Source organism: Drosophila obscura, unplaced genomic scaffold (genome assembly GCF_018151105.1).
Source record: "Drosophila obscura isolate BZ-5 IFL unplaced genomic scaffold, ASM1815110v1 contig_200, whole genome shotgun sequence".
In the NCBI taxonomy this organism is placed as follows: Eukaryota; Metazoa; Arthropoda; class Insecta; order Diptera; family Drosophilidae; genus Drosophila; species Drosophila obscura.
This window is the reverse complement of record NW_024542791.1, coordinates 5,215,570-5,239,922: the sequence shown is the minus strand read 5'-3', so window position 1 is coordinate 5,239,922 and position 24,353 is coordinate 5,215,570. Positions and strand designations below refer to the sequence as shown.

General features: G+C 40.7%; 3 protein-coding genes across 4 annotated transcripts; 2 read left to right on the top strand and 1 right to left on the bottom strand.

Moving 5' to 3' along the window:
- Positions 1-835: 835 nt before the first annotated feature.
- LOC111075254 (protein bicaudal D) lies at positions 836-16,575 on the bottom strand. The gene is made up of 8 exons (XM_022368416.2): positions 15,651-16,575; positions 5,662-6,027; positions 5,448-5,585; positions 4,539-5,386; positions 4,250-4,467; positions 3,933-4,187; positions 3,687-3,861; positions 836-3,329 (listed from the first exon to the last, which is right to left on the bottom strand). Exons 1-8 carry the CDS (start codon positions 15,870-15,872, stop codon positions 3,212-3,214), a joined length of 2,340 nt encoding a protein of 779 aa, XP_022224108.2. The 5' UTR covers positions 15,873-16,575; the 3' UTR covers positions 836-3,211.
- A 1,982-nt stretch (positions 16,576-18,557) lies between these two features.
- LOC111082147 (zinc finger protein OZF-like) lies at positions 18,558-20,830 on the top strand. 2 transcript variants are annotated; one of them, XM_041593906.1, is made up of 3 exons: positions 18,558-18,713; positions 18,801-19,114; positions 20,778-20,830. In XM_041593906.1, exons 2-3 carry the CDS (start codon positions 18,805-18,807, stop codon positions 20,813-20,815), a joined length of 348 nt encoding a protein of 115 aa, XP_041449840.1. In that variant the 5' UTR covers positions 18,558-18,713; positions 18,801-18,804; the 3' UTR covers positions 20,816-20,830. The 2 variants fall into 2 exon arrangements, with proteins under 2 accessions (XP_041449840.1, XP_041449839.1); XM_041593905.1 differs by lacking the exon at positions 20,778-20,830 and having other exon boundaries at positions 18,564-18,713; positions 18,801-20,733.
- Positions 20,831-22,208: 1,378 nt separating this feature from the next.
- Positions 22,209-24,194, top strand: LOC121404443 (gastrula zinc finger protein XlCGF52.1-like). The gene is made up of 2 exons (XM_041593914.1): positions 22,209-22,301; positions 22,358-24,194. Exon 2 carries the CDS (start codon positions 22,362-22,364, stop codon positions 23,388-23,390), a length of 1,029 nt encoding a protein of 342 aa, XP_041449848.1. The 5' UTR covers positions 22,209-22,301; positions 22,358-22,361; the 3' UTR covers positions 23,391-24,194.
- The last annotated feature ends 159 nt before the right edge of the window (positions 24,195-24,353 follow it).

Here is a 24,353-nt window from a genome sequence, read left to right as displayed (position 1 = left end):
TTCTGTTGGCCTGGCCGAAATATCGGTAGTTTTCTTGGCCTCGTGACTCCCACATCGAGTTTTGTTTATTTTGGTATCGTTGCCGTGAAGTGAAAAGAACGATGATTCATGCAGGAGCTGTTTTGACTTATTCATTGCCAAGATAAAATTTGAACAATCCCCTAACAACAGTATTATTAAACATACATGCATATAATAAATTAAAAATAGAAAATATTTTCATTTTTATTAATTTCCCCAAGTAAATTTCGATAGTGCAAGACCGATAATAAGTAACATTCAAAATCGAGGTGATTACAGAATTTAATCCGTTCCGAAACATATAAAAACTACGAAACTACTCCCTGGTTGCTAACCATCAATATATGATATATTTTATATATATTTCCCATAGAAATTTGTAATTTGTTCTTAAGTAACAGTCATACTTCCCACCAACTGTCAAATGCACATCTCTTTATTTTCCGCAAATATTTAATCATCGCACAGAGTTTCTCTGTGAGTTGAAATACCGATAAGAAATACATACGAAAATCGTGGTGGTTAAAGATATTTAAATGTTCGTACTTTTCACAAAAATACTTATCACAGAGGAAGTAACATTTAAAATTCATTGAGCCAATATCTTTTTGAGATCCATTGAATTTTTCAACTTTTACATAAAGAAATTTACATAGGTGTGGCATGAACCACAATCAAATATATGTACAAACATAATAACGTTTTGAATACTCGTAAATAAATGCTAAATTCAACTAAAATGCTTTGAAATGCATACTTCCCCATTGCCTGTTCGGCACAGCCCACTTCCCAATAAAAACACTCAAATGTATTTGCTAATTTCTTTATTTTCACATATCTTGTAATAAGTAATTTGTATAATTAATGCTCATCTCTTCGTTTATCCTTGCACATTCGGTTGAATTTTTCATATGTCCACAGTTACCACACGCAAAGTTATTGCAATTTGCCGGCAATTTATCGTAAAACTTACATTAAACATCCTTCAAATCTTAAATTCAATTGCTTTACTCTTACATTCTGTGTGTGTTTTGGTTTTTGGGAAATAGAAAACTATTTGCTTTTTGTGACGCCACCACCACCACTCTATCTCTCTCTTTGGCGGCGGCTATCATCCATGGTCGCCTACTCGCAATTGAAATATCTTTATGTCATATGTATGTATGTTTTATTTTAATGTATGTATGTAGTATCCATATTGGCTATCAATATTTTGGCTGGTTGGATGAACGATCAATCGATGTATGTATGTAGGTAGTTTTATTTTATGGTATTTGAGTAGCTTAATATATGATCTCTGATGAACTGAAAGTTGCTTTTTTTTTGTTCGTTATTGGTTCAGTGATTGGTTTTGCATAAATAGACTTTGTATTTTTTAGTTCGTTCGCAAAAAGGGACGGTAAAAATTACAATAAAATCATTATTTTGAAATATGTATGTATTTTCTGTTTGTTTTGCTTTGCTTTTGTTTCTGGCTCGATATCTCTACTAACTTCCATATGTATATAAATATATTTACAATTGGTTAGAGTTTGGTTTTTTTTCATAAATAATTTGTTCATAGGCAACTCCGAGGAGTTTTTATCTGTGAATGCATGAATGGACGTTGTGTGTTTGTGTGTCTGAGTGTGTGTGTGTTTCAGTGTCGTTTGTGTACTTTAAATATAAATTCAATTTAATGGCTCGGTAATTTACACAATATACGATCTTGTATATATAAATTTCATGTAGAATCTCCACCTCTTTCGATTGACAACGAAAACGAAACATCGTAAACCCAAAATGAAGCAACAAAGTTTCCATCTCTTGGAGGGTAGACTGGATGGGTACTGCTACTAGATAATGTGCTCTGTTGGTTGGACACTACTTTCGTGTTTAATTAGCTACGATAATAATATTTATTTAAACTTTAACGCTTTGTCTCGCTATTTTGTATGTTCGGTTAAGCTGCTTGGTAATCACCAAAGTTATTTATTTTGTGTGTGTGTTAAACCATAAAGTGTGTATTATATTAAGGCCATAAGAGCTTGTTGCTGCTGAAAGAATATATGATCGTAAGTTCGTCTAATGGTTTCATTAGGCGTGGCGTGGCACAAGATATTCTATATTTTCCTACAGCAACAAAAATAACAAAACTCATTGGAAATGAAAACAAAATTCTTATTTACTTGCTTGATATTTTTGTGTGTTTGTAATTTATTAATTAAATTAAATAATAATGCACAAATCATATGTTATTTCTGCAATTAATGCTAAGTGTGAACCACAAAAAAAACTAGGTTTTTTTTTCTCCATTGCAAACAATAATTAATTTCCTACAATTTCTTCATTTTCGCGAGACCCCAGTGGCGCTCTATAAATACAAATAATCATCATCAGAATCGTCTTTGAGACTTTGTAGCTTGTTTGCTACAGTGTTGGTACAACAATGGCTTGCGAACACCATCGATAATATACATTTCGGCGAGGAGGGAGGGGTCTTCTCCTCTTGTTCGTGTTACGTACATTTTTAGGGGGTACGACTGTACGAACCCTTGTGAAAATACTCTTGGTTATCGGGCAGGGCAGGCCAATTAATACAATACATGATACCACAATTGCCAATACCAATTTCGTTTGTTCAACGTCAACATTGTTTATCAATTTCTCTCGTTTTTTTGTTTTTTTACTTTTCTTTGCTTGCGCACAGCGTTGATAACAAAAATCAAATAATCAACGCGAAACTTAACAAAACTCAGATTGAAATCATACTAGGACGCTATCGAATACATATAGTACATGTGATTCGCATTTAGAAAAATACAATTCGTTACGTTATATCTTCTCGTTACCTCACACTTTTCGTTTCGTTTTAATTAAATTAATTGGACGTTTAAGTAACTAACCGTTAATAACCATTTACTGCTTTCGATCTTGTCTAACACAAAACTTTCATTCTAACTAAACTTTCAATAAATACAAATACAATACAAACAAATATATAGTTATAGTAGTTAGATGGAGAATAGTTATAGCTTCGTTCTCAAATCGTTCTCAATCTGCAGTACGTTTTTGTGTTGCTGTATTGCTGCAGGGGGCTGATCTCTTTATGTATCTCTCTCTCTCTCTCTCTGAAGGAACTCCAACGAACTTACAACTTAAGCAAAGTATAAACTAAAGCCAAAAGTTTACGCTGCACGCTGATTTTATGTTAGAAGGGATTGGCATTACTGCTCGCTGGATTCCTGCTCGATGGACGTGTACTGAACGAGGATTTGCCGCGTGTGCCGCTCTGCGGTGGCATCGGACGACGCACATGACGCATTTCGCTGTTTGGGTGGGGAGGAAACGAAAGAAAGTTGTTAGTTTTGTGAGTAGATAGAAAGTGAACAAGACAACAATGGTTATTTTTGGTCCCCATTGTTTCAACACTATAAATTTTGATGAGCGCACAGCGGGGTATTCTTGGGATTAGGCGGATTCCAGCAACGGGTTAGCAGGCAGGAAGGCGGCAGACATGCAAAGCCTTTGGGTTGCAATTTGCAAATGCTTACCGAATGCTGGAGTCTCAGGAATTGGGAGGGATTCAAGGGAGAACATAACAGAACTTTATGTGACAGTGACAGATGTGTGTGTGTGTGTGTAAGGGATTGATGGCTGACTTTTAGCGACCCAAATGCACCCACCGATCCATTTCCATCTCCTCCAGACGCTGTGTGAGGGCCAGCTTCTGCTGGACAGCCAGACGCAGCAGCTGATTGAGAGTCTTCTTCTCCTCCTCGGCAGCCTCCAGCTGGCGATTCAGATCATCCACCTGAGTGACATACTCCTCGCAGCGTGCAGCAAACATGGCACGCAAACCTAAGCAAACAAAAACAAAAAAAAAAATGATTAAGTAGGAGAAACACGGCAACTTATTGCTGGATAATTACTGGAGAAGGTAGCTGCATCCTCTTTGAGCAAACGGAGCTCGTTACGCAGCTTGGACATGGTGTCGCTGACAATGATCTTTTCGTTCTCGTACTTGGACTTGAGATTGGTGAGAGCCACCTCGGCGGTCTGTTTGTTTGACTTGAGCACATTGCGCAGGGTTCCGATTTGTTCGCGTTTCACCGACAACAAACTCTTGAGCTTGACTATTTGCTCCTGCAACTCTTCCATTTCCTCGGTGTTGCCCTTTTCCACAGCTGTAATAGATGATAATCCTTATAAACGATAATGCTTTCATACTCAAGAGAGTCCCACTCACCATCTCCACCCTCGGAACGAACTTTGTGTTTGTTCAAATCGATGGTATGCTCCACAGCTGTCTTCAAATGCTTGATCTGGTCGCTGACCGTGTCCACATACTTCTTGATCTCCACCGAATCGGCCAGACCCTGCAGATCCTCAACGATTTGTGGACGAGCAATGAACACATCAGACTTGAACTGCGATTGGATGGCAGTAAGCGAATCGTTCTCAAAGCTACAATGGGAATACAATTACAACGATTACAAATAACTCTATGAAGGAATATTCTATTATACCAAGCTAACCTCATATCATCGCTCTTATGATCCAGTAGGACACGCGTTGGCGTCTCCCCATTGACAGTGCAGACCAGATGATAAAGCTGAGCCAAATCATCGCTGAGGGCCACCAGAGTGCTACGCGCCGAGCCCAGGCTCTGGCCGGCATTCTGGGAGATGTGCGTGAGGGTCTGCACATCGCTCTGCAGATCCAGGGACTTTTGCTCGGTGGCCAGGAGCTTGTTCTTCAGATTGGTCACCTCATTGCGCAACGTGGTGGTGGCATCCGTGTAGTTCAGCCCCTTTTGAAGCTCGGAAATGTCAGTCTTGAGGCCATCGATCTCCTTGGCTGAGAGCGTGAACCAGTTGGCGTACTGCGAGATGATTGCCCGCAGCTGCTGCTGCAGTTCGTCCTTCTGGTCCTGTCCAGCCGTCTGGTCCTTGACATCGATCTGCTTCTTGAGCTGCACCAAAGCATCCACATGGGCGGCCAATAGTGCCAGGCGGGACATGAAGTTCTGCAACTCATTTTGTGACTTGTCCAGACTCGTTTGTGCCTCCCGCAGATTGGCCGTCAGATGGGTTTTCTCGTTCTCCATGCTCTCCAGCTGCTTTTCGAGCTTCTTCAGCTCGTTCAGATGGATTTCGGAGAAGAGATCGCATTTGGTGCCATCGGGAGATTTCAGTTCGGTGCTCAGGTCAGCCTCCAGGCGTTTCAGTGCTAGATTCTCCTCCTCGCCATCCGAATTCTGGCTGGCATTGTCCTCCATATTGTTGCGTATGCTGTAGGCCAGATTGCTGATGTGATACATGGACTCACGATTCAAATGGCCATCCAACTCCTTCTTCAGCGCATACTTTGCTTCGCGTTCCCCCTAATGCAGAATGATATTGAATCAGTATTTATGGATACATTTAATCATTCAAATGCTGCACCTGCAATGCCTCCAGGGCCTCCTCCATTTGCTTTTCGGCAATCTTCTTGAGATTCGCCAGCTCATCGACCTGTTGATTCAGCAGCTCAACCTCTTCGGTGAGACGACGAATCTCATGTTTGGCACCTTCAAATTCCACCTAAAAGAGAAGAACACAAATCATTTTGTTATTTCATCTTCCTATAGCATTCCTATCTATTGCCAGATGGACTCACCTGCGAGCTACGCAGATTGGAGACCTGCTTCTGCAGCGATATGTTCTCCTCCTCCAGCTCCGAGTACTCGCTGAGCATACGCGTCTCCCGAAACTTAAGATCCTTCAACTCGGACTTGAGACGCAGTCGATCCGCCTCGTTGTCGCTCTTGTCCCGACCAAAGTCCGAGTTCTCCTGCAGCATGCGATCGCGCTCGTTCCGCACACGCTCCAGCTCATGGCGCAGCTGTTTCGTGTCGTTCTCCAGATCAAAGATCTGCAGATTGAGCGAGGTTTCCCTGGCCGCGGACTCATTGAGCAGTGCATCCTCCTGCTCGATGCCCGTCTTGTTGGTGACCTTCTGTGAGCTTTGGAACTTTGTGAGGGCCTGAAATGGATAACAACCGAACGGAGGAGAGGGATGAGCGAGGTGTCAGATGGGGCGGCGTAAAGATGGCACAGCACAGTAGTAGTAATCATAAAAGTTTCCTTCCAGCAGCCCCAGCCATTGGATTTTTATTGCAGTAATTTGCATGTGTAAGTTATGGCGGGGCATGATGGGTGTTCGAAAGGGTGTGGTTCGCTTGGGTTGCTTCGACGAGGGGCGTTTACCACTAGGGACCTTTGCTGTGGCTCACTGCCTTTCACTTGGTTTCATTTTTCATTAAATTCCGTAGCACCAATACGCTTTAATCTCTTGGGTATATAAGCATTGGGAGGGAGCTGGTGAAACGTTTGCTTTTGATTTAGACCAATAGAAAAGTGGATACTCATAGTTGGTAAATGTTAAAATATTTCTACTCCAACGCACTATAATCCCATCTATCTCTACTTCCCTAAAGGATGAGTACATTCGCATTTTCTGATTGAAAAATATTTCCTTAATCATGTTCGTGTATTATTTTTCTCCCTCTGCAGTGCACTGCTATCTCCCTGATGCAGATGTATAAGCTAGCTGCTCGCTGGGATTCCCGGGACGCTGTCGTTCGCATTTATTGAATTTTCGTTAATTGCGTGCCTGGGCAGTGGCAGAGCCAGTAGTGTCGGTAAGCGCATTAAAGACGCTCGGAAGCACATAAAGGTTAATGGGGGGCACACCCAGTACCCAGGACGACGAGAGCCATGGCCGTCTGTTTGGCCAACAAGGTAAATATGTACGAATATACGAGGAGTATACATAATGTGTATGGGGGCCAGGCCAAGCCCTTAACTGGCCGCTGGAGACGCAGCTGACTGTTGGCATGCGGCATGTCCATATGGTCAGGGAGTGGATGGACGCCGGGTGGATGGGGTTGGGTGTGGTCTGCTCCCACCGTATTTGGGGGGTGTATAAACCTTATGGCGGCTTTAATTGAAATCTCAAACCCCGTCTGCCTGTCTGCCAGTTTTCTATGGGCCCATTTCGAGTACGTGCTTCACAAAGTTTCATCATCAAAACGCGGCCAGAAATCATGAGTGGGAGTTCTACAGACCGAGCTCAAAGCTAGAGAGAAGCCAGAATGTTTGAACCACAGAGTACCAACCACATTGCCCCACGAGGAGAGACCACGAAAAGGAAAGGAAAAGCGAGAATAGAGGAAACTGCATTAAGGACCAGTGAAAAGTTTCATTTGGGCCTTTCTTCTGGGTTCTCTCTGTCTTCCGTTTTAAATGCTGTGTAATTAGCAGGCGGCAGAGGCAACCAAATGACGCCAGTCGTGTCTACCCTTAACCCGTTGATAAGCCGGGTCTCGTTGGCCCACTCCTTTCATTTCCCTTAGTTTTTACTGTGGCCGTATAATTATCGTTGACGGCTCTGGGGCGACGTCAACCAACGCTTTTCCTCTTGTTGTTTCTGCAATCTCAATTTGACAATCGCACACACCCACAATCACTCGCCTCGCGGCCCTCTCTAGCCGCTCGGGCGGCGGGCTGTTTTAAGCCAAGTGCATTTCGTTAATTAGTGTAATACGAAGCGGAAGGAAGAGGGGTTATGGGGGTACAGAGGGCTGCATAGGCGGCCAACCTAAAAGAGAAAGCAAACAAAAGGCCAAGGCAAGAGTCGGATGGAATTTCAGCTGCCTAAAAGCTGTCGCACGTTCGTTCATGCAACCGAATGGCAAGGCGCCTCTTTAGTTAAGAGGGGAAAGAAAGAGAGATGGCTAATAGGGAAAGAGCTGGGAGAATGTAGGGTGGGGCAAGTGTGAGATAATCAACAAACAAAGAATCTGAAATGAGGGCGGATTTTAAAAGCATTTCTTTCAAATTTAACAAAGTGCATTATCCATACAGTAGAGATCCCTATACATATTCTTCGAGACAGCTTCTATGGTGTCAGATAATAAAGATCACATAACATTTCCATAGGTGGAATCATTTCTACGAGTAATGATTTGTTAATTCTTAACGCTAGTTGGTTGTTCTACATCAAACTTACACCCAAACAGGAATAGCCATCCGTAGTGAAAGATGGGAAATATGTACATCGGCTAATTGAGATCCTTACATTCTGATTCTCATTCGTATTACATTTATGAACCTAAACAAAGGCCAGCAACGCATCGATCATAAAGGAAAGGGAAGGTGAGTTCCTTTCGTTTTATTCTGGCTCAGATTGTATAACTTGTATATAATCTAATAGAAACATTCACACTCTTATGCAAACTTTGTTTCTATTCAGACATTTTTCAGAGCAAGTTACGTGTTCTATAAGTCAACCTTTCATGTAATCAACATTGACATCTCAGAGATAAGGAAAGCATCACAAGGCAAAATATTGTAGGAATACATTAGCAAAAAATCGAATTTGAAAGATTGTAAAATGGAATTTACCAACGATCTTCTTTGTATTTGGGATCCCAATTCTACAATATGCTTACAATCGAGTTTTCGATACTTCTGGAGACTAATCGAACGCTATATCCATTTATTTTAAATGCTCAAGACTTTCCTGCCTTTATTTTGGGTAAAAATAATTCCATTCTATATTTTAAAGCATATTTCTCTTCAATTTCAGTTTAAATTTCAGAAACATTGCAATTACACTCTATAAATAGAATATCATATCCTTTAATATCTACAATATTCCCACAAATACCGCACATATTTCTCACAGTGCACCCTCTCCAGCCATGTGAAGTGACGCCATAGACCGGGCAACAGGCCACAAACAAATGACGGCATAAACTTTATGCAAATTAGAAAAGATTTTTAATTAAGTCGAGCAAATATTAACACAGTTCAGAAGAGGCCAAACAGAGGAGGCACACCAGAAGAGGCACTCCACATAGTATGGCGCCAGACCAGACACCGGGTCCGTGTCCGGGCCTATGCCCCCATCCTCGTGTCTAATAGAACATTTCACAATGTATCTGCGGTTGGATTAGACGCAGCGATATCCCGTTCAAATGAACCGAGAGTGGAGAGGCAGGAGGCTGTGGCAGCAACAGCTGTTGCCGTCATCTCTGTCTCTGTCCCTCTCTATCCCCATCTGGATGAAATGATGTTGCAATGTTTGGTTTCCCACTGAAACAGCCACAGCTCCTCCTGGCCGAACAGGCACTAAAAATAGACCAGATTGCCCACATTATGACGCCGATGAGCAGAATTTTGGAGCGCAATGTGGCTGCGCACTTGGGTGGGAACAGCAGGGTACGGTCCGTACCGGCAATGGGCGACCGTAACAATTTTCCACCTCTTCCTCATTTTCCTGCAGTGCTACGGATACAGAAGACTGGGTGGGGTGAGGTCTGCTATGGGTGGTTATGCTCCCCAATGTTGATAAAGTATGCCATGAATGACTGAACAGATTGTATATATTGCATATTCCATGGGGGCGACACCACGCCCATCTCGTGAACCGACGACTGAGACGGCAACGGCCGCTTCACTCTCATGGAACGCAGCGGAGTAAATTTAAATCTGGTAACAGCCTACGAATGCAACACAAATAACAATCAACAATAAACGGTTTTGTGCACAGGCAAAAGTAGGGGTACCGTGTCGTAACGTTATTGTCGAGACACACGTATAAAAAGATATATAAAGATATCTCGTAAATGTTGCTTCAAGAATTGCACAAATTAAATCCATATATTCCATCTATCTAAAAAAGGTATTCAAATGATCTTCCATCTAGCTGCCAGCTATCTTTCATTTAATCTTTAATCTTCAAATAGTTTTCCATGATTCTTCAATCTATCTTCAAACTATCTTCAATCTACATTTCTTCACATGATCTTCCATCTATCTTCAAATGATCTTCCATCTATTTTCAAAATGATCTTCCATCCATCTTCAAATAATCTTCCAACTATCTTTAAACTATCTTCCATCCATCTTCTATTTATTTCAATCTTATTTCAATATCTATAAACATACATATGTATCTTCCACTTTCCATTTTATTTTACCATGAATCCTCAAAGATTTACAAAATTCTTCAAATAAGATTCGGAAACTATTTCCTAGCTAAGCTTTTTTTCCTCAGTGTACTGTTTGTTATGGTCTCTGGCATAATCTCTAGCCCACACACACAAAGTGAGAGAGAGAGAGATCCCCAAACACTCTGGATGGAGAGAGAGAGCGAGAGTGGATGGACGCACATTTGTGGCCATGTCAATGCACGGGCATGACACTCTCTGAATTTGAAATGTCGCCAAACAGAAGAAAAAAGAAAAGCCACAAAACAAAAAATAAATAAAACGACAAATGAAAACGGCGACCAGAGAAGCGAGAAAACTGCAAGAGAAAATAATGTGTGTGTGTGTGTGTGGAAATTTGTTAGCATGGAAACTGTGGCACAAAAGAACTCAAATTACGCCCTCAACGAAATGGGAATCCGTGAGATTTGCCAGCTGCGGGGCAAGCGGAATGTAGCATACCCTCTAAAGTGGCAGGATATGAAGGGAGTAATCCTGTTGGCCTGAAGCATACCTGGGGGTGTCCTAACATATCCATACAAGTGGAATTTTAAATTATATTTTTAAATTGAATATTCTACGAGTCTTAACGAAATTTTAGAAAAGAAAATAAAGCTCAAGTTAAAGCTGAAGATGTGAAATTTTTCATTTTTCACGGATACAAGAACACTTAAACTTTAAAAAAGAGAACTGCAAAACATTTCCTCAACCTAAACAAGCCCCAAGAAAACAGTGAGCTCTCAAGCAAAAATGCAGGAAATGTGAAATAGAACACAGCGTGGGGCATCCTACCACAAATCCTTGAAGGAGCGGAACCACATAAAACGAAATAAAAATAACTATTCCGAGTGCAGCAGCAGCGGCATCAGCATCCTCTTCCTCATGCTTCTTCTGCTACTGTAATATCTATTCTGGCAATGTGTGTTGCATAATATGCAGCGAATACTGGAATCCTCGCCCCCATTTAACAGCCAATAGTCATTCCGCGTTGCATCCATCTGGTTGCACATTGGCACACTGTTTCGAAAGCGATGTGGAGATGATTGCCATGCAAATGTCATCTGGCAGGCATCCAGCAACGGGATGGCGAAACGACTACACTCGAGGTCAAATTAGGAGACGGAACCCTAAAGGGGATGCGCCAAAAAGTTTACGCAAATAAATGGCACAGTCATTATGCAGGACAAACCAATCTGGGGTCCACACCAACACAGCCACTCACCCAAAACCCCATTCAAGATTCAGAGCCATCTTACTTGCACAGTCACCACCAGGAGACAGGACTATGTATCCATCGGCTAGACCCCACCAGGAGACAGAATTCCATCTCTCAAACGAGCCCCATCCTGTGCGACATCTCTCGCCCAGATCCCCTCCAGGACTTGCGACTACAAAAGTTCAATTGTCACAACAGTTGTCCTGTGTGCGCCCCAGCATCCTTGCTGAGATTTTGCTCATCATCGTCACAAGTTTTGTGTACTTTACATTTTCATTGCTTGCAATTCATTGCAACGGCCTCTGGGGAAATGGAAGGTAGGGGAGCTGTCTGGCTGTTGGGGCTTGGCGGGAAATACAACACTTTTTTCCTACTCATTTCCTTTTGCCGCTGCGACTCCTGCCACTGCCACTACCACTGATGCAAATGCAGCTGCCTGACTGCGACGGAAACATGTTTTGTCAGTGCTCAAGCGCCACATTTAACCCCTTGCAACCCACCATGCCCGCCAGCCTCCTTTTGTGTGGCATCCACTTGCAGTTACGGCTCTTCCTCTTATTGTTGTTGCTGCTGCCAGTTTGATTGCCGTAGAATTGCAATTTGCGCCAAAAGAACAGAACATCAGTGTCAAATCATTATAATTCTCTATTTTTTTTCTTCTCCTTTTTCAGCTCTGTCTGCTCTTAATCCTGCTCCTGCTGCTGCTGGTCCGGATCCTGTTCGTACTCCTGTTTCTCATTTTGTGGCTTTCATGTTGCTGTTGCATTTCTAATTGTAATTGTCTGCCCAGGATTTGGCTTGGTTGAGCATTTGGCAAGGATTCAGACTGCCATAAATTAATGAAGCTTAAGCTTAAGGTTATTCAAGCACCATTGCTGAGGGGATTATATTTATGGGACTGATTTGGATTTGATTTCGAAAATGTTTATATGGAAACAGAGCCATTAATTAGGATACCAATTTAAAGTCACTAATTGGACTTAAATTCGTGAATTTTTTCAAGTTTTCTTCAACTTTTTGGAAGACACATCAAAGGAAATATGGTGGTCCTTGCTCTTAACTGCTCGCAATGTTTCTATAAAATATGCTAAGTGCCCGACATTATGTGCAAATTATTTTCTCTATCAGCTAACGTACAAATTCCATTTGGAAAATTCACTTAAATTCTACTATTTTAACCTTTTTGTTAGTTTTTCAACATTCCACACAACTTTGCTTTAGGAAATTCCACACGAAACCACGACAAATAATGGCATTAATTATTAAATTTGTATTAAAAACTTTTCGGTTTCGACCAGGGCCCAAAAAGTAGCAAAGTTGACACAGCAGGCCCCGCGACAGGAACAGAACCCACAGCACTACGGCGGAATGTCCTTCGTGTGGGCCATAAATTATGGCCATCACACACACACACACACACACACACACACACGAACCGGACAGAACAGCGCCCGGACAGCACCAAACAGGACAGGAAATTCATGTACGAGGTGGATGGGAGGAGGGACTGCGTCCATGGTTCGCTTTATGGCCCTTGTTTCGGAGCCCATTTTAATTGCCGCAGTTACAAACGTCCGAACAACATCGTGTGTATCGCCCTGCCCCCTCTTGTTGCACTAACTCTGATTCCCTATGAACTGAATAAATTGCCAAATGGGCAACTGGCTCTGTGGCTGACAGGTTCTCCTGGCCAAATATTTGTTCTATGGCTGAAGTTGTTGCCAATTTGCAGGAATCCCGAGACCTAATCGAAACTCATTGCATTAAAACTCATTCAATGGGAAAATTTTTACCTCCGGGCCAAGTCTCATGGTAATTTTTCGATTATATGTATTAATTTTAGCAAGCTAATTTCACGCCCCGGGCACAGGTCTCTGGAGTCACAGTAGGGCGGAAACTTTCCATTCCGTGTCGTATCGTACCATTCCCCTCAGATTTGTGTCATTTCACGGTGAGGTCGCCCACGGCTGATATCTTGATTACAAGTGGAAATATGTTCCCCCCTTCTCATGCGCCACAGCCCCAGCCCCTGAGTTGCAGTTAGTGAAAAATGCCCGGAGTGACGTTGTCGTCGACGTTGCGAAAATTACTATACTCTTTCGGGATATTTTTGTGCTCATGAGATGTTTGTAACGCATAGAACGAAACAACATATTCCATTCCCACTAGAATCAACTCATTAGACGACATTTTATTTTCATATAACATTACCCATAGCCATAGTCTTCTCAGTCTACTAGAAAAAACCACTAGATAATATCAGTAAAAGACTACAAAATACCATAAGTATACTAGATATAAATATGAACCGTACCAGAAAATACTAGATAAATACCAGCAAAATACTACATATATAGAAAATATATATTTTCAAACTGATTTTTTAACTTCACGTAGATGAAAAAGGTAACTTTTACTGCTCGTCGAAAACGATAGGGTATGTTTAAGTCGTTGCGTATCTATTTGGCGTTACGTTTTTTAATTTTAAGCATCCATTAAAATGTGTGAGTGGGAGAGAGTGTGAATGTGTTTGTACGAGTATAACTGTGTGGGTAAGAGGAAAAGAGGCAGGCATTCATGGGGGTTTCCTCTCGCACTCGTTTTTTTGTGTTCTCGGAAAAGTTCAGTTGAGTTCAAATCCAACAAGCTGGAAACTATCAAGCGGGGCACAAGTACAAACTACAATTAATTGGCAGGCTTTTTATTATTTTCATGAATATGCAGGTGTTAACGTCCCCTGGGGGAGTGTTTACCCCAGATCTTTGAACTTTGCATAACCCTGCAGTTATGACATAATTAAGGCCAAAAAACAGTTTGTGGGTGAATATTATGCATATTTTATTAAAATTTAATTTAATAATTTTACGGAGCGACAACACATATTTTCATGAATATGTAATATTAATACAAAATTGATCATTCCTGAACGGTTTCATAATAAATATATTAATGGAAATTAAAAAAAAAAATATTCTCAACTATGTACACACAATTTGCACGTTTTACTTTGAGTTCTTATTTTACATACCGAAATTAAATATTTTTCCGTTCAATTGAAAGCAAATTAAAAATTATCGCATAACTTGCATAATTAGACAGACATTTTTTATCTCTCCCCTGCTAGTCATAACCGTAGAAATATCGTTTGCTTTAGCAACCGCTTTAATTATCAACAAAACAAAGAGAAAAGTAGAGTCAGCAATGGCAAACAAAAAAAATAGGAGGCAGAATGATTATAGTTCCCCCATTTGATTTTTGCAGACAAAGGGACAAAACTTTGCCTGTCGTCTGGCTATGCCCGGTTCCTGTCTTTTCCATCCAACCGCCTAGGCACCCCAAACGGTAGAAATTCCAGCGGAAATGCCAAGCGGCAGCGACGACTAATTGGCAGAGAGTTTGCTTAAACTGATGGGCATGAGCGGGACAAAGAGAGAGAATATGGCGCTAAACGTAGGTGCAAAATGAAATTGCAAAAATAGATTGACCGTGCAAAAACAAGAGAACTAAAACAATGGAAGTAATATTGACAGCTGTTTTTGATTTTTGTTTTCTTTAACGTTTACAGCTATTTACAGGTGTTTTTTCTTGCGTATTAAGTATTTGCGATATTTAGCCATTTTAACACACAAATATATTTAAAATTTTTAGTTGTATCAGTTACGTTACAGTACAAGCTAATCAGCTGTTCATGAAATTAAATTTTCAGAACATGGATACGAATCAAAATCCAAACAAAACCACTTTCAGGAAGACCCCTTATGCCTGCACCAATTAACCTTGTTCAGGAGAGAGAGAGAGAGACAAAGCGAGAGTTAGAATGCGTGAGAGAGAATGCACTGAATCGGTTAAAAGTACCGCAAGCCCAGTTTAGAAAAGCAGCACGTGACCATATGGTCATGGACAGTGGACTCAGTTCGATCAGCGATTATTTCAGGTAGACCTGGCAGACCAGACAAAAGAGAGTAATGCAAAAGACAAAAGCCAGAGAGAGAGAGAAAAGAGAGAGACTGGCCAACAGGTGAGCGAGTTAATTTGCCAGCAAGACAAATTGAAGTCGATTGTGAAAACGCTTGTGCTCTATGTCTGTGTGCGTGCTAAATAGTTGGGTGAGCAAGATAGCAGATAAGTGGCGAATACTTGGAAACAGATCAGAATGGTGATTACAGTGGACCCTGGCTAAAGGAGATTCCGGTGTATTGCGTAACGAAGGTTTCAAGAGCACATACGGAAGTCTGATAAGGGCTTCACCGGAAGGAGATCCGCAATGTACTTGCATATAACAGATTACAGATTAATCCCATCCTTTAATGAGATATTTACAGATATTTGAACTGCCTGTTGTACACCTCAACGATGTCCCACTGTATATTCCCCCCTTTCCCGACCACCGCTTACCTCTTGCGTGATGTCCAGCTCGTGCCGGGTGTTGTCGTAGAGCGTTTCCAGCTCCTCGCATTTCTGCTCCAGCGCCGACTTCTCCTCCAGCAGGGATAAGCCATATTGCGCGGACTGGGCGCTGGCGGAGGAAACCTGGTCAAGTTCCCGGGTCAGACGCTCCACTTCCATGCGCAGCTCCTCAAGGGATTGGCTGCCCTCCGTTTGGCTGGGACTGGACATGGCTGGTGGAGAAGAGGGTGCTGCTTATGGAGAGGGGAGTGTGGCTGGATCGGACGGTAAAGGCAGCCCGTAGGCGTGGCAGCGGCTCCGCCTGTCTCTCTCCTGTTGCTTGGGCGGAATCGTAGATTTCTTGTTCTCCCTCTGTTTTTGTTTTTGGAGGGAAATCAATAAAAGTTTTTCGTCTCTTTTTGTTTATGCCGGACGTGGAGCGCGCACTCACACACATTCAAAATGTGGGGAGGCGTTCATAACTCCACACACACACACACACACACTGTGATGTTCTCAGCTCTGCGCTGCGCTGGTGTGTGCGTGTGCGTTTTACCTTTTCTCTTTTGTGCTGCTCTTCAGTGAAGTGTAATGAAAATTGGAATTTCTGTTCAATTAAATTCTTTTTCACAAGCCAAAATGTGCGTTTGTTTTTGCACTTGTCGCACTTTGAACAACAAAATTATATTCCAGGCGCGTGTTGCACACTCGCCCACACCCACACAGCAGCAGTAGGCAGCGCAGCAGTGCAGGAAGTTGTTTCAATTAACAAAAAACGGCAGAGCAGAACACAGTTTTGTCGTCAACATGACATCACACGATTTCCACTTTCATTTTGATACGAATTTGTGCCCATACTTTTATTGTCGCCTGCACTGGCGCTCCGTTCGCGTTTTTCGTTGGACAAGTTTCGATGGAGACGGAACTAAACTGATATCATTTATCGTTATCGTTGAAGTGGAACTTAATATTACTAGCTAGTTGGGCCTCTCAGCCCTAAAAAAATAATTTTATCCGATAGAGACATCAATTTTCTACAAGATTGGCAAGTTTACAGAAGTCCTTTTTATTGGATTGTTTATATATTAAGGTTCAAACAAAAACAACATAAAACGAATGTGACGTCGTTTTGTGGCGCTGCCAGACTCGTGCAATTCGTAGTTGCTGCGGGCTGCCATACCATAATATTTTGTGACATGATATTCCTCGATTTTGATATTCCGTTTAATATTACTAGCTAGTTGGCCCCCTCAGCCATAAACCAATAATTTTATCAAATTCCTTAATTTTGTTAAGGATTGGCTAGTTTTCAGAACTATTTTTAATGGGATTGCTTAGATAATAGGGTTCAAACAAAAACGGCCAAAGCAATGTAACGTCATTGTTGCTGGTCAACCTAGTTTCTTCTATGCGTATGGACTTTTGTATACCTTATTTCCTTTAATTGATGTTAAATTTGTTGTTTCAGGCTGCTTTAAAACATTAATATTGCATTTTCGTTAGATTAAGTAATTTTTTACCTATCTATGCAAATGTTTTGTGTTTTATATATACATTTATCCCGGTTCTGATACCTATTATTGGTACCCATGAGCTACAAAATTTCGTTGATGTGTTTTAGTAGTTTCTGCATTAATTGGATCCTGAAATTACAAACAATATCTCAAGTCCATAATATCCATTTTCCCAAGGTATGCAGATTGTTGCTCATTCCGTGCCAAAGTTGCACAACAATGCTGCTACTTAATTTCCACATGCTGCTGAATTTTTTCCTATACAAATCAAATGTATCTTACGGGAACGTCGCAACCATGAATCTACGTTACCGTAAGATACATGCTGCCACACCACGAAAATGAGGGGAAAGTCACCACGAAAACGCTCTCTTCACCTCGGAAAAGAGAGAAACTTTTGAAAAACCACCACGAATTGAGAGCGAAAAATGTCAGTATTTGGCGGTAATTTTCAAAAGTATATTAATATATGGAAAAATAAATATTTCACTTCATTTGTTTTGTCGAGTGTGACTGGAACCTCAGAAACCGAGAAAAAAAAATAGGTTATCCCCGCTCTATTTAATCAGGTTAGTAACCAGTAAATATCAACGAAAAAATAATTAATAATTATTTGAGCCCGATACTATCACGATAGTATCGATTTTTTTTTTCAAAATATTCAAAACTCTCGATGGCTTAACTATCAATCGTTTGACAGCTCTAAGGGCAATAATAGAAGGCATAATTTTCAAGCAAAATCCAAAAACAAAAAACTTTTACTGCAATCACGTGCGACTTGGCTAAAACTAAAAGTTGTTTTTTATTTTCGTTGCCGGAAAGGTAAAAAAAAGGTATGGACAACACTCAAAACGGCCCATAAGACCAAACGCATGCTATGTAATATCCAACCTTTTTCCCAACATACCATGAAGTTTATAAAAATGTCCCAATCTGTATGGTAAGGTGAGGCTCGTACGAGACTTGTAATTTCCCTTGGCTGTTTTTGCCTGCCATCCATACCTTTCCATGACAACCCAAAAAATACCCCACAAATATACCTTCGCATTTAAAAATATTACGTACATATACCAATGAAAAGCAAATTTATTTTATTATTAAAGTGTGTATTCAAAAGTTTTTTGCGTTACGATATGTTGGTATTTACATGAACTCTCCTTCAACTGGAGAAGTGCGCATGGCAACTCTGTGCAACAGATTCCCATTTTCTGCAATTTGGTAACGCTCATATATAGCATATTGACCTGCGCTTATGAATTATAAGAAATTCATAATTCGTTCCATTCTATATTTACCCTTTTAAGCAAGTCCAGACCGAGCCTCTGATCTAGCTTTTATAGTATCCGCAGTCATTTCGCATAAATTATTAATCCCAAACAAATCTATTTCATTTTCAGGCATACCCTTATTCTGAAACATCCCTTCGATTTATTCCGATAACAATAACATTACAACATATGTTTGCGGCGCCTAACAGCATATTTTTCTTCTACATTTTTCTCAAAACAAAACAATCCGAGCAAGAAACATAAGAAATTCAGAAAATCCGCACAATTTGGTTGGTTGTTATTTTTGTATCGACTAAATTCCATCAATTAATGGTGCGTTCCTGTATTCCGTTTATTAAATATTCATTTACCTGCAGGAAAATGGAGGAACTATGCAGAGTTTGCATGGGAACGTCTGAAGCCTTCACAAACATTTTCGATGTGACAGAAAAGTGGGACACTTCGATTGGTGACATGATTGCCCAGTGTACCGGGTACGTGGTTAGGCGAGGTGACTCACTACCAGAAATCATATGTCCGCCTTGCCTTGAGGATGCTGTGAATGCATTCAATCTTATAAAAACCTGTGAGCAGAGCCATCAACTATATTTCACCCAGATGGAAGAGGATGAAGAAGAAGAGCTGTGTGATGATCCGAAAGACAAGGACTGGAAGCCGCCACCTAACGAAAGTGAGCTATCGCAACAAATTGAAACCGATGCTAAAATACATCGAAATAATACTGATAAGACGGATAATCCAAAACGACCCCACAAATGCTCCCACTGCTCGAAATCCTATCCACGAAAATGCGATCTCAGATTACACTTCCGTAACCACACTGGTGAACGACCCTACATATGCTCCGTATGTTCGAAAACTTTCGCACAAAAATCCAATCTTGAAAAACACATCCGTACGCACTCGAGTGACAAACCATTCAAATGCCCCGACTGCCCAAAATCCTTTCAACTAAAAACCTATCTCATGGGACACATGCTTACCCACAGAGGGGATCGACCCTGTCTATGTTCGTACTGCGGAAAGTCTTTTTCGTATAATTACGAGCTCGAAAAACACATTCGTACTCACACGGGAGAGCGTCCGTTTAAGTGTATTCACTGCCCCAAGGACTTTGTTCAGCTCAAATCTCTCAATTCTCATATGCGTATGCACACGACGGAACGAGAACAATCTTACCAGTGTCCTCACTGTTCCAAAGTTTTTAAAAATCAAACCAGCCTAAGAACTCACATTCGAATGCATACGGATGAAAAACCGTTCACATGTAGCGAATGCTCAAAGTCCTTCCTATACAAATCCCATCTTAATGCACACATGCGTATTCACACAGGGGTTCGACCCCATAAATGCTCTCACTGCTCGATGTCATTTCTACAAAACTCCCATCTCCAAGTACACAGTCGTATCCACACGGGAGAAAACCCCTACAAATGTCCACACTGCTCCAGGTTATTTAAATACAATAACAGAAGCTACAAACAACATATCCTTAATCACACAAGCAACAATGACTTGACGAGCGATGAGCGACCGTACAAGTGCTTGCACTGCTCCAAGTCCTTTTCCCTAGCTGGAACTCTTGGGGTTCACCTCCGTACACATATCACCGAACGAGCCTACAAATGCTCCGAGTGCTCAAAGTCGTTCAAACAAAAATACGAACTCAAAATACACATCCGTACGCACACTGGAGAGCGACCATATCAGTGCAGTCAATGTTCGAAATCGTTTACACAAAAATCTGGCCTCAGTGTGCACATCCGTACGCACACTGGAGAATCTCCATACGAGTGTTCTTACTGCGAAAAGTCCTTTAAAAAAAAAAGCCACCTGCAAATACATACCCGTACTCACACAGGAGATCGACCCTACTCGTGCTCTCACTGCTTGAAGTCATTCAATCAAAAGCCCCATCTCGCCAAACATGTCCTTACTCACACTGAGGGAAAACTCCACACATGTTCTTACTGCCCAAGAACCTTTAAGAAGAACTCTCATCTTCAAAGACACACCCGAACTCACAATAAACGGCCCTAAAGTGTTACAGATGGAAAAATTAAATTTTTGAGATAAAATATACACGCCACATAAAGAATGTCCCTTGCGAGTCCAGACGACCTCTAAAAAAGAAAATGAAGCAGTTGAAGATACTGATAACTGATACTGATCATATAAAGAGGATAGAACGCAGAACGATTTTTGGCATGTTTGCTACTCGATAATTAATTTAACTTTAGTTATTCCTGGAAAGTCCCAAAAATGTATTGTATTATTCAATTTAAATATAAATTAAATCATTAAAATTAATCGAAATGGTTTCATTTGAACAGGACGATATCGCGCTGTAGTCTCCCACGCTTATCTCTGAAAAATGGGCCATCAGTGAGGGCTCGCATAGAATTATAAAATAGCCGGATTTATATACATACATATGTACATACTATGTCCCAAATGATACAGGGCGATGGTACTTAACGCTGGCCAGAATATTCAGCTTATGTTCTGTGATGCTCACAACAGACCTTTCCCTCGTCAATATTTGGTTGCAGCGTGTTTCTGATCAACTCTTGCATGGCATACTTTTTTTGACGGGGTATGACATTACGTAAACATCTATCTACTTACATATGGTCCGCCGGATGCTGATTAGCGCATACGTGTGTATCCAGATAAATTATATATATGTAGATGCGAAAATCCAAGCAATATTATTGCCTGAACTCTTCGGGAGAATATCCGTGTGCATACCGGTAAGCGACCCTACTAATGCAGCCACTGCTCCAGATCTTTCTCCCAACGCACACATCTCAGGGATCACATCCGTACACATACCGGCAAAAGACCTTACCAATGTTCCCACTGCTTAAAGTCGTGTATAAAGAATTACGAACTCAAATTACACATCCGTACGCACACAGGTGAACGATCATTCCTATCTTCCCAATGTGGAAAATCCTTTTCGAAAAATTTCAATCTTAAAGTATAAAATACAAATGTAGTCACTACTCTAAGGGCTTTCGTCCGATCCGACTATTCCGCTCCCCAGTGTCCTCACTGTTCCAAGTTCCTTAAAGAATTTTTGCAATTTGCATCTGGCATGCTCAGATTACACAAAGGATACCTTTGGGCTCACGAGTGAATTAATGCTTTAATTCAGGGGATTACAACGTTAATTTAATTTTAGTATTCGCAGACGAAGCTAAGGAATTGAGTTCTGCAGAAGCTCCAGAATGCAGACACTAAGGATGAACCGTCACAAGCTCGGGCTGAAGACATTTACATAGAAATATGTATAAAAAAAAATATTTGTTATACAGAATAGTTTAAATACATAGAATAAATTATGATAATAAATTTAAAATTGCATTCTTTAATTTTGTGTTGATGTAAAATCGATTATGTATTCTATTTAAAGCTAAGTCAGTAGCTGTAACGACTCCGATTTCAGTTTAGTTACTTGTTGAACAGCTGTTTTTGTATGGCACTCGTATTTTAAGCAGAGGGAATAATTTCTTTTGTAGCTAATTTATATTACAGTACAATCCAATCACAGAATTTATTACTTCAAAACAAACGTAATTCATTTTCAGGCATACCCATGCGCTGAAACATCCTATACGAATTATTCCGATAACATAGCATAAGTTTTATCCGCATACAGAGTCAGTATTACGGCTGCCAAATATTTAACAAATATCATATCGATGATCTATTATTTTTTAACATATCAGAGTGATATGATATATATCGCTTAAAATATTGATATATCGATATTTTAAATATATTTTGGATAGCCAGCCCTAGTCGCAATTCAGCAAAGAATTATTAAAAAAGAAGAAAGTCCGCATACTTTCGTACGTTTTCGTTATTGTGCGTCGATTCCGTGTATTTAAGTTCTTTTTATTTACAGGAAAATGGAGGACATAATGTGCGAAATTTGCCTAAAAGGTTTTTTAGACAAAGACGAACTTCAACTTCACATCCGTAAGCACACTGAAAAGAGGCCGTATAATTGCTCGCAGTGCTCGAAATCCTTTCCACGACAATGCGATTTAAGATTACACTTCCGTAACCACACTGGTGAACGACCCTTCATATGCTCCGTATGTTCGAAAAGTTTCGCACAAAAATCCAATCTAGAAAAACACATCCGTACGCACTCGAGTGACAAACCATTCAAATGCCCCGACTGCCCAAAATCCTTTCAACTAAAAACCTATCTCATGGGACACATGCTTACCCACAGAGGGGATCGACCCTGCCTATGTTCGTACTGCGGAAAGTCTTTTTCGTATAATCACGAGCTCGAAAAACACATTCGTACTCACACGGGAGAGCGTCCGTTTAAGTGTATTCACTGCCCCAAGGACTTTGTTAACACCAAAGCTCTCACAGCTCATATGCGGAAGCACACGAATGATCACGAAACACCTTACCAGTGTCCTCAGTGTTCCAAAGTTTTCAAAATGCAAAGCAGCCTTAAAACTCACATTCTAATGCATACGGATGAACGACCTTACAAATGCAGCGACTGCTCAAAGTCCTTCGTACAAAAATCCCATCTTAATGTACACTTCCGAACTCACACGGGGGATCGACCCTACAAATGCTCTCACTGCTCGATGTCATTTCTACAAAACTCCCATCTCCAAGTACACAGTCGTATCCACACGGGAGAAAACCCCTATAAATGTCCACACTGCTCCAGGTTATTTAAATACAATAACAGAAGCTACAAACAACATATCCTTAAACACACAAGCAACAATGACTTGACGAGCGACGAGCGACCGTACAAGTGCTTGCACTGCTCCAAGTCATTTAAATCCAATAACAAAAGCTACAAAAAACACATCCTTAGTCACACAAGCAATGACTTGTGTGCCAGTGGAGTACCCGACGAGATAACACCGCTCCTAGAAACTAAACTGGAACCTCTGTAAAGATTTCGATGATAAGATAAAGGATACGTTCGGAATGCGAGTGCATTATTGCAACTATTAAAAGGGGATAATTTAGGTATTCGCAGACGGAACTACATTATGAACCATTCGGACACTCACGAAAGATTCGCAACAATTTCGAGCTGAAGACATAATACATTGAATGTAATTTAGTGATAAAAAAGTAGATTTATTATTCAGAACAGTCTCGATATTAACAATAAAAACATATACAGGCAGACTCCCGTTTTCGCTTACTTTGGCGTTTTACTTTTTCAGCCAAAAGTCATACCTTTCATTTCAAGGCGCTCTGACATTCGCAGAAGTGTGGTTTATTTCATCCTGTACTGTTAGGCGCAAAACTTATTTCTATTATTCATACGCGTTAGTGCCAGCTTATACAAAAAGCCCCTTGTTATGGTTAACAGGGATTTATCGATAGCCAGATCGGGCTGCCACAGCTGTAAAGATGAATTCACTTTTTGTTTTTGCCCAGAAAAATTTTTTCAGATGAAATCTCGAGGTTGGTTTATATGAAAATTATTTATAAAAAGTGCACAAGCTGAATTGAACTGGTAATGGTTTCAAATCCATGTCAATGCATCAAACAGCCATCTATTTTTTGTTTATTTTTCAATTAAGATTAGTTTTGTTGTATATAAAGCCGTTTACTTTTCATTTTGGTGAGGAATTTGCAATTGTTTTGAAAACGGAAAAATGTTGCGGTTTCCGAATGCGGGAGTGCTTAACTTTCCGTTTTCAAAAGTATATTTTATTGATAGTGACAACCGGAGCCTGCCTGAAATCGCTTAAAAAAAAGCAAACAAATTTATTGAAAGTACCGAAAATGTATTAATTATTATTATTTAATTAATTCTAATTCATTATATCACAAATAATCAGAAATTAGTTTAAATTGTACAGGATACTGTTGTTATCAAGCGTTACACTTAGTCTATGTAC

What these genes read in the sequence shown, in the direction of transcription:
- LOC111075254 (XM_022368416.2), bottom strand. Translation starts at nt 15,872, where the DNA reads ATGTCCAGTCCCAGCCAAACGGAGGGCAGCCAATCCCTTGAGGAGCTG. An exon ending in CCAATCTGCGTAGCTCGCAG is followed by an intron (nt 5,586 to 5,661) that starts GTGAGTCCATCT and finishes CTTCTCTTTTAG; the next exon opens with GTGGAATTTGAAGGTGCCAA. An exon ending in GAGGAGATGGAAATGGATCG is followed by an intron (nt 3,330 to 3,686) that starts GTGGGTGCATTT and finishes CCACCCAAACAG; the next exon opens with CGAAATGCGTCATGTGCGTC.
- LOC111082147 (XM_041593905.1), top strand. Translation starts at nt 18,805, where the DNA reads ATGGAGGAACTATGCAGAGTTTGCATGGGAACGTCTGAAGCCTTCACA.
- LOC121404443 (XM_041593914.1), top strand. Translation starts at nt 22,362, where the DNA reads ATGGAGGACATAATGTGCGAAATTTGCCTAAAAGGTTTTTTAGACAAA.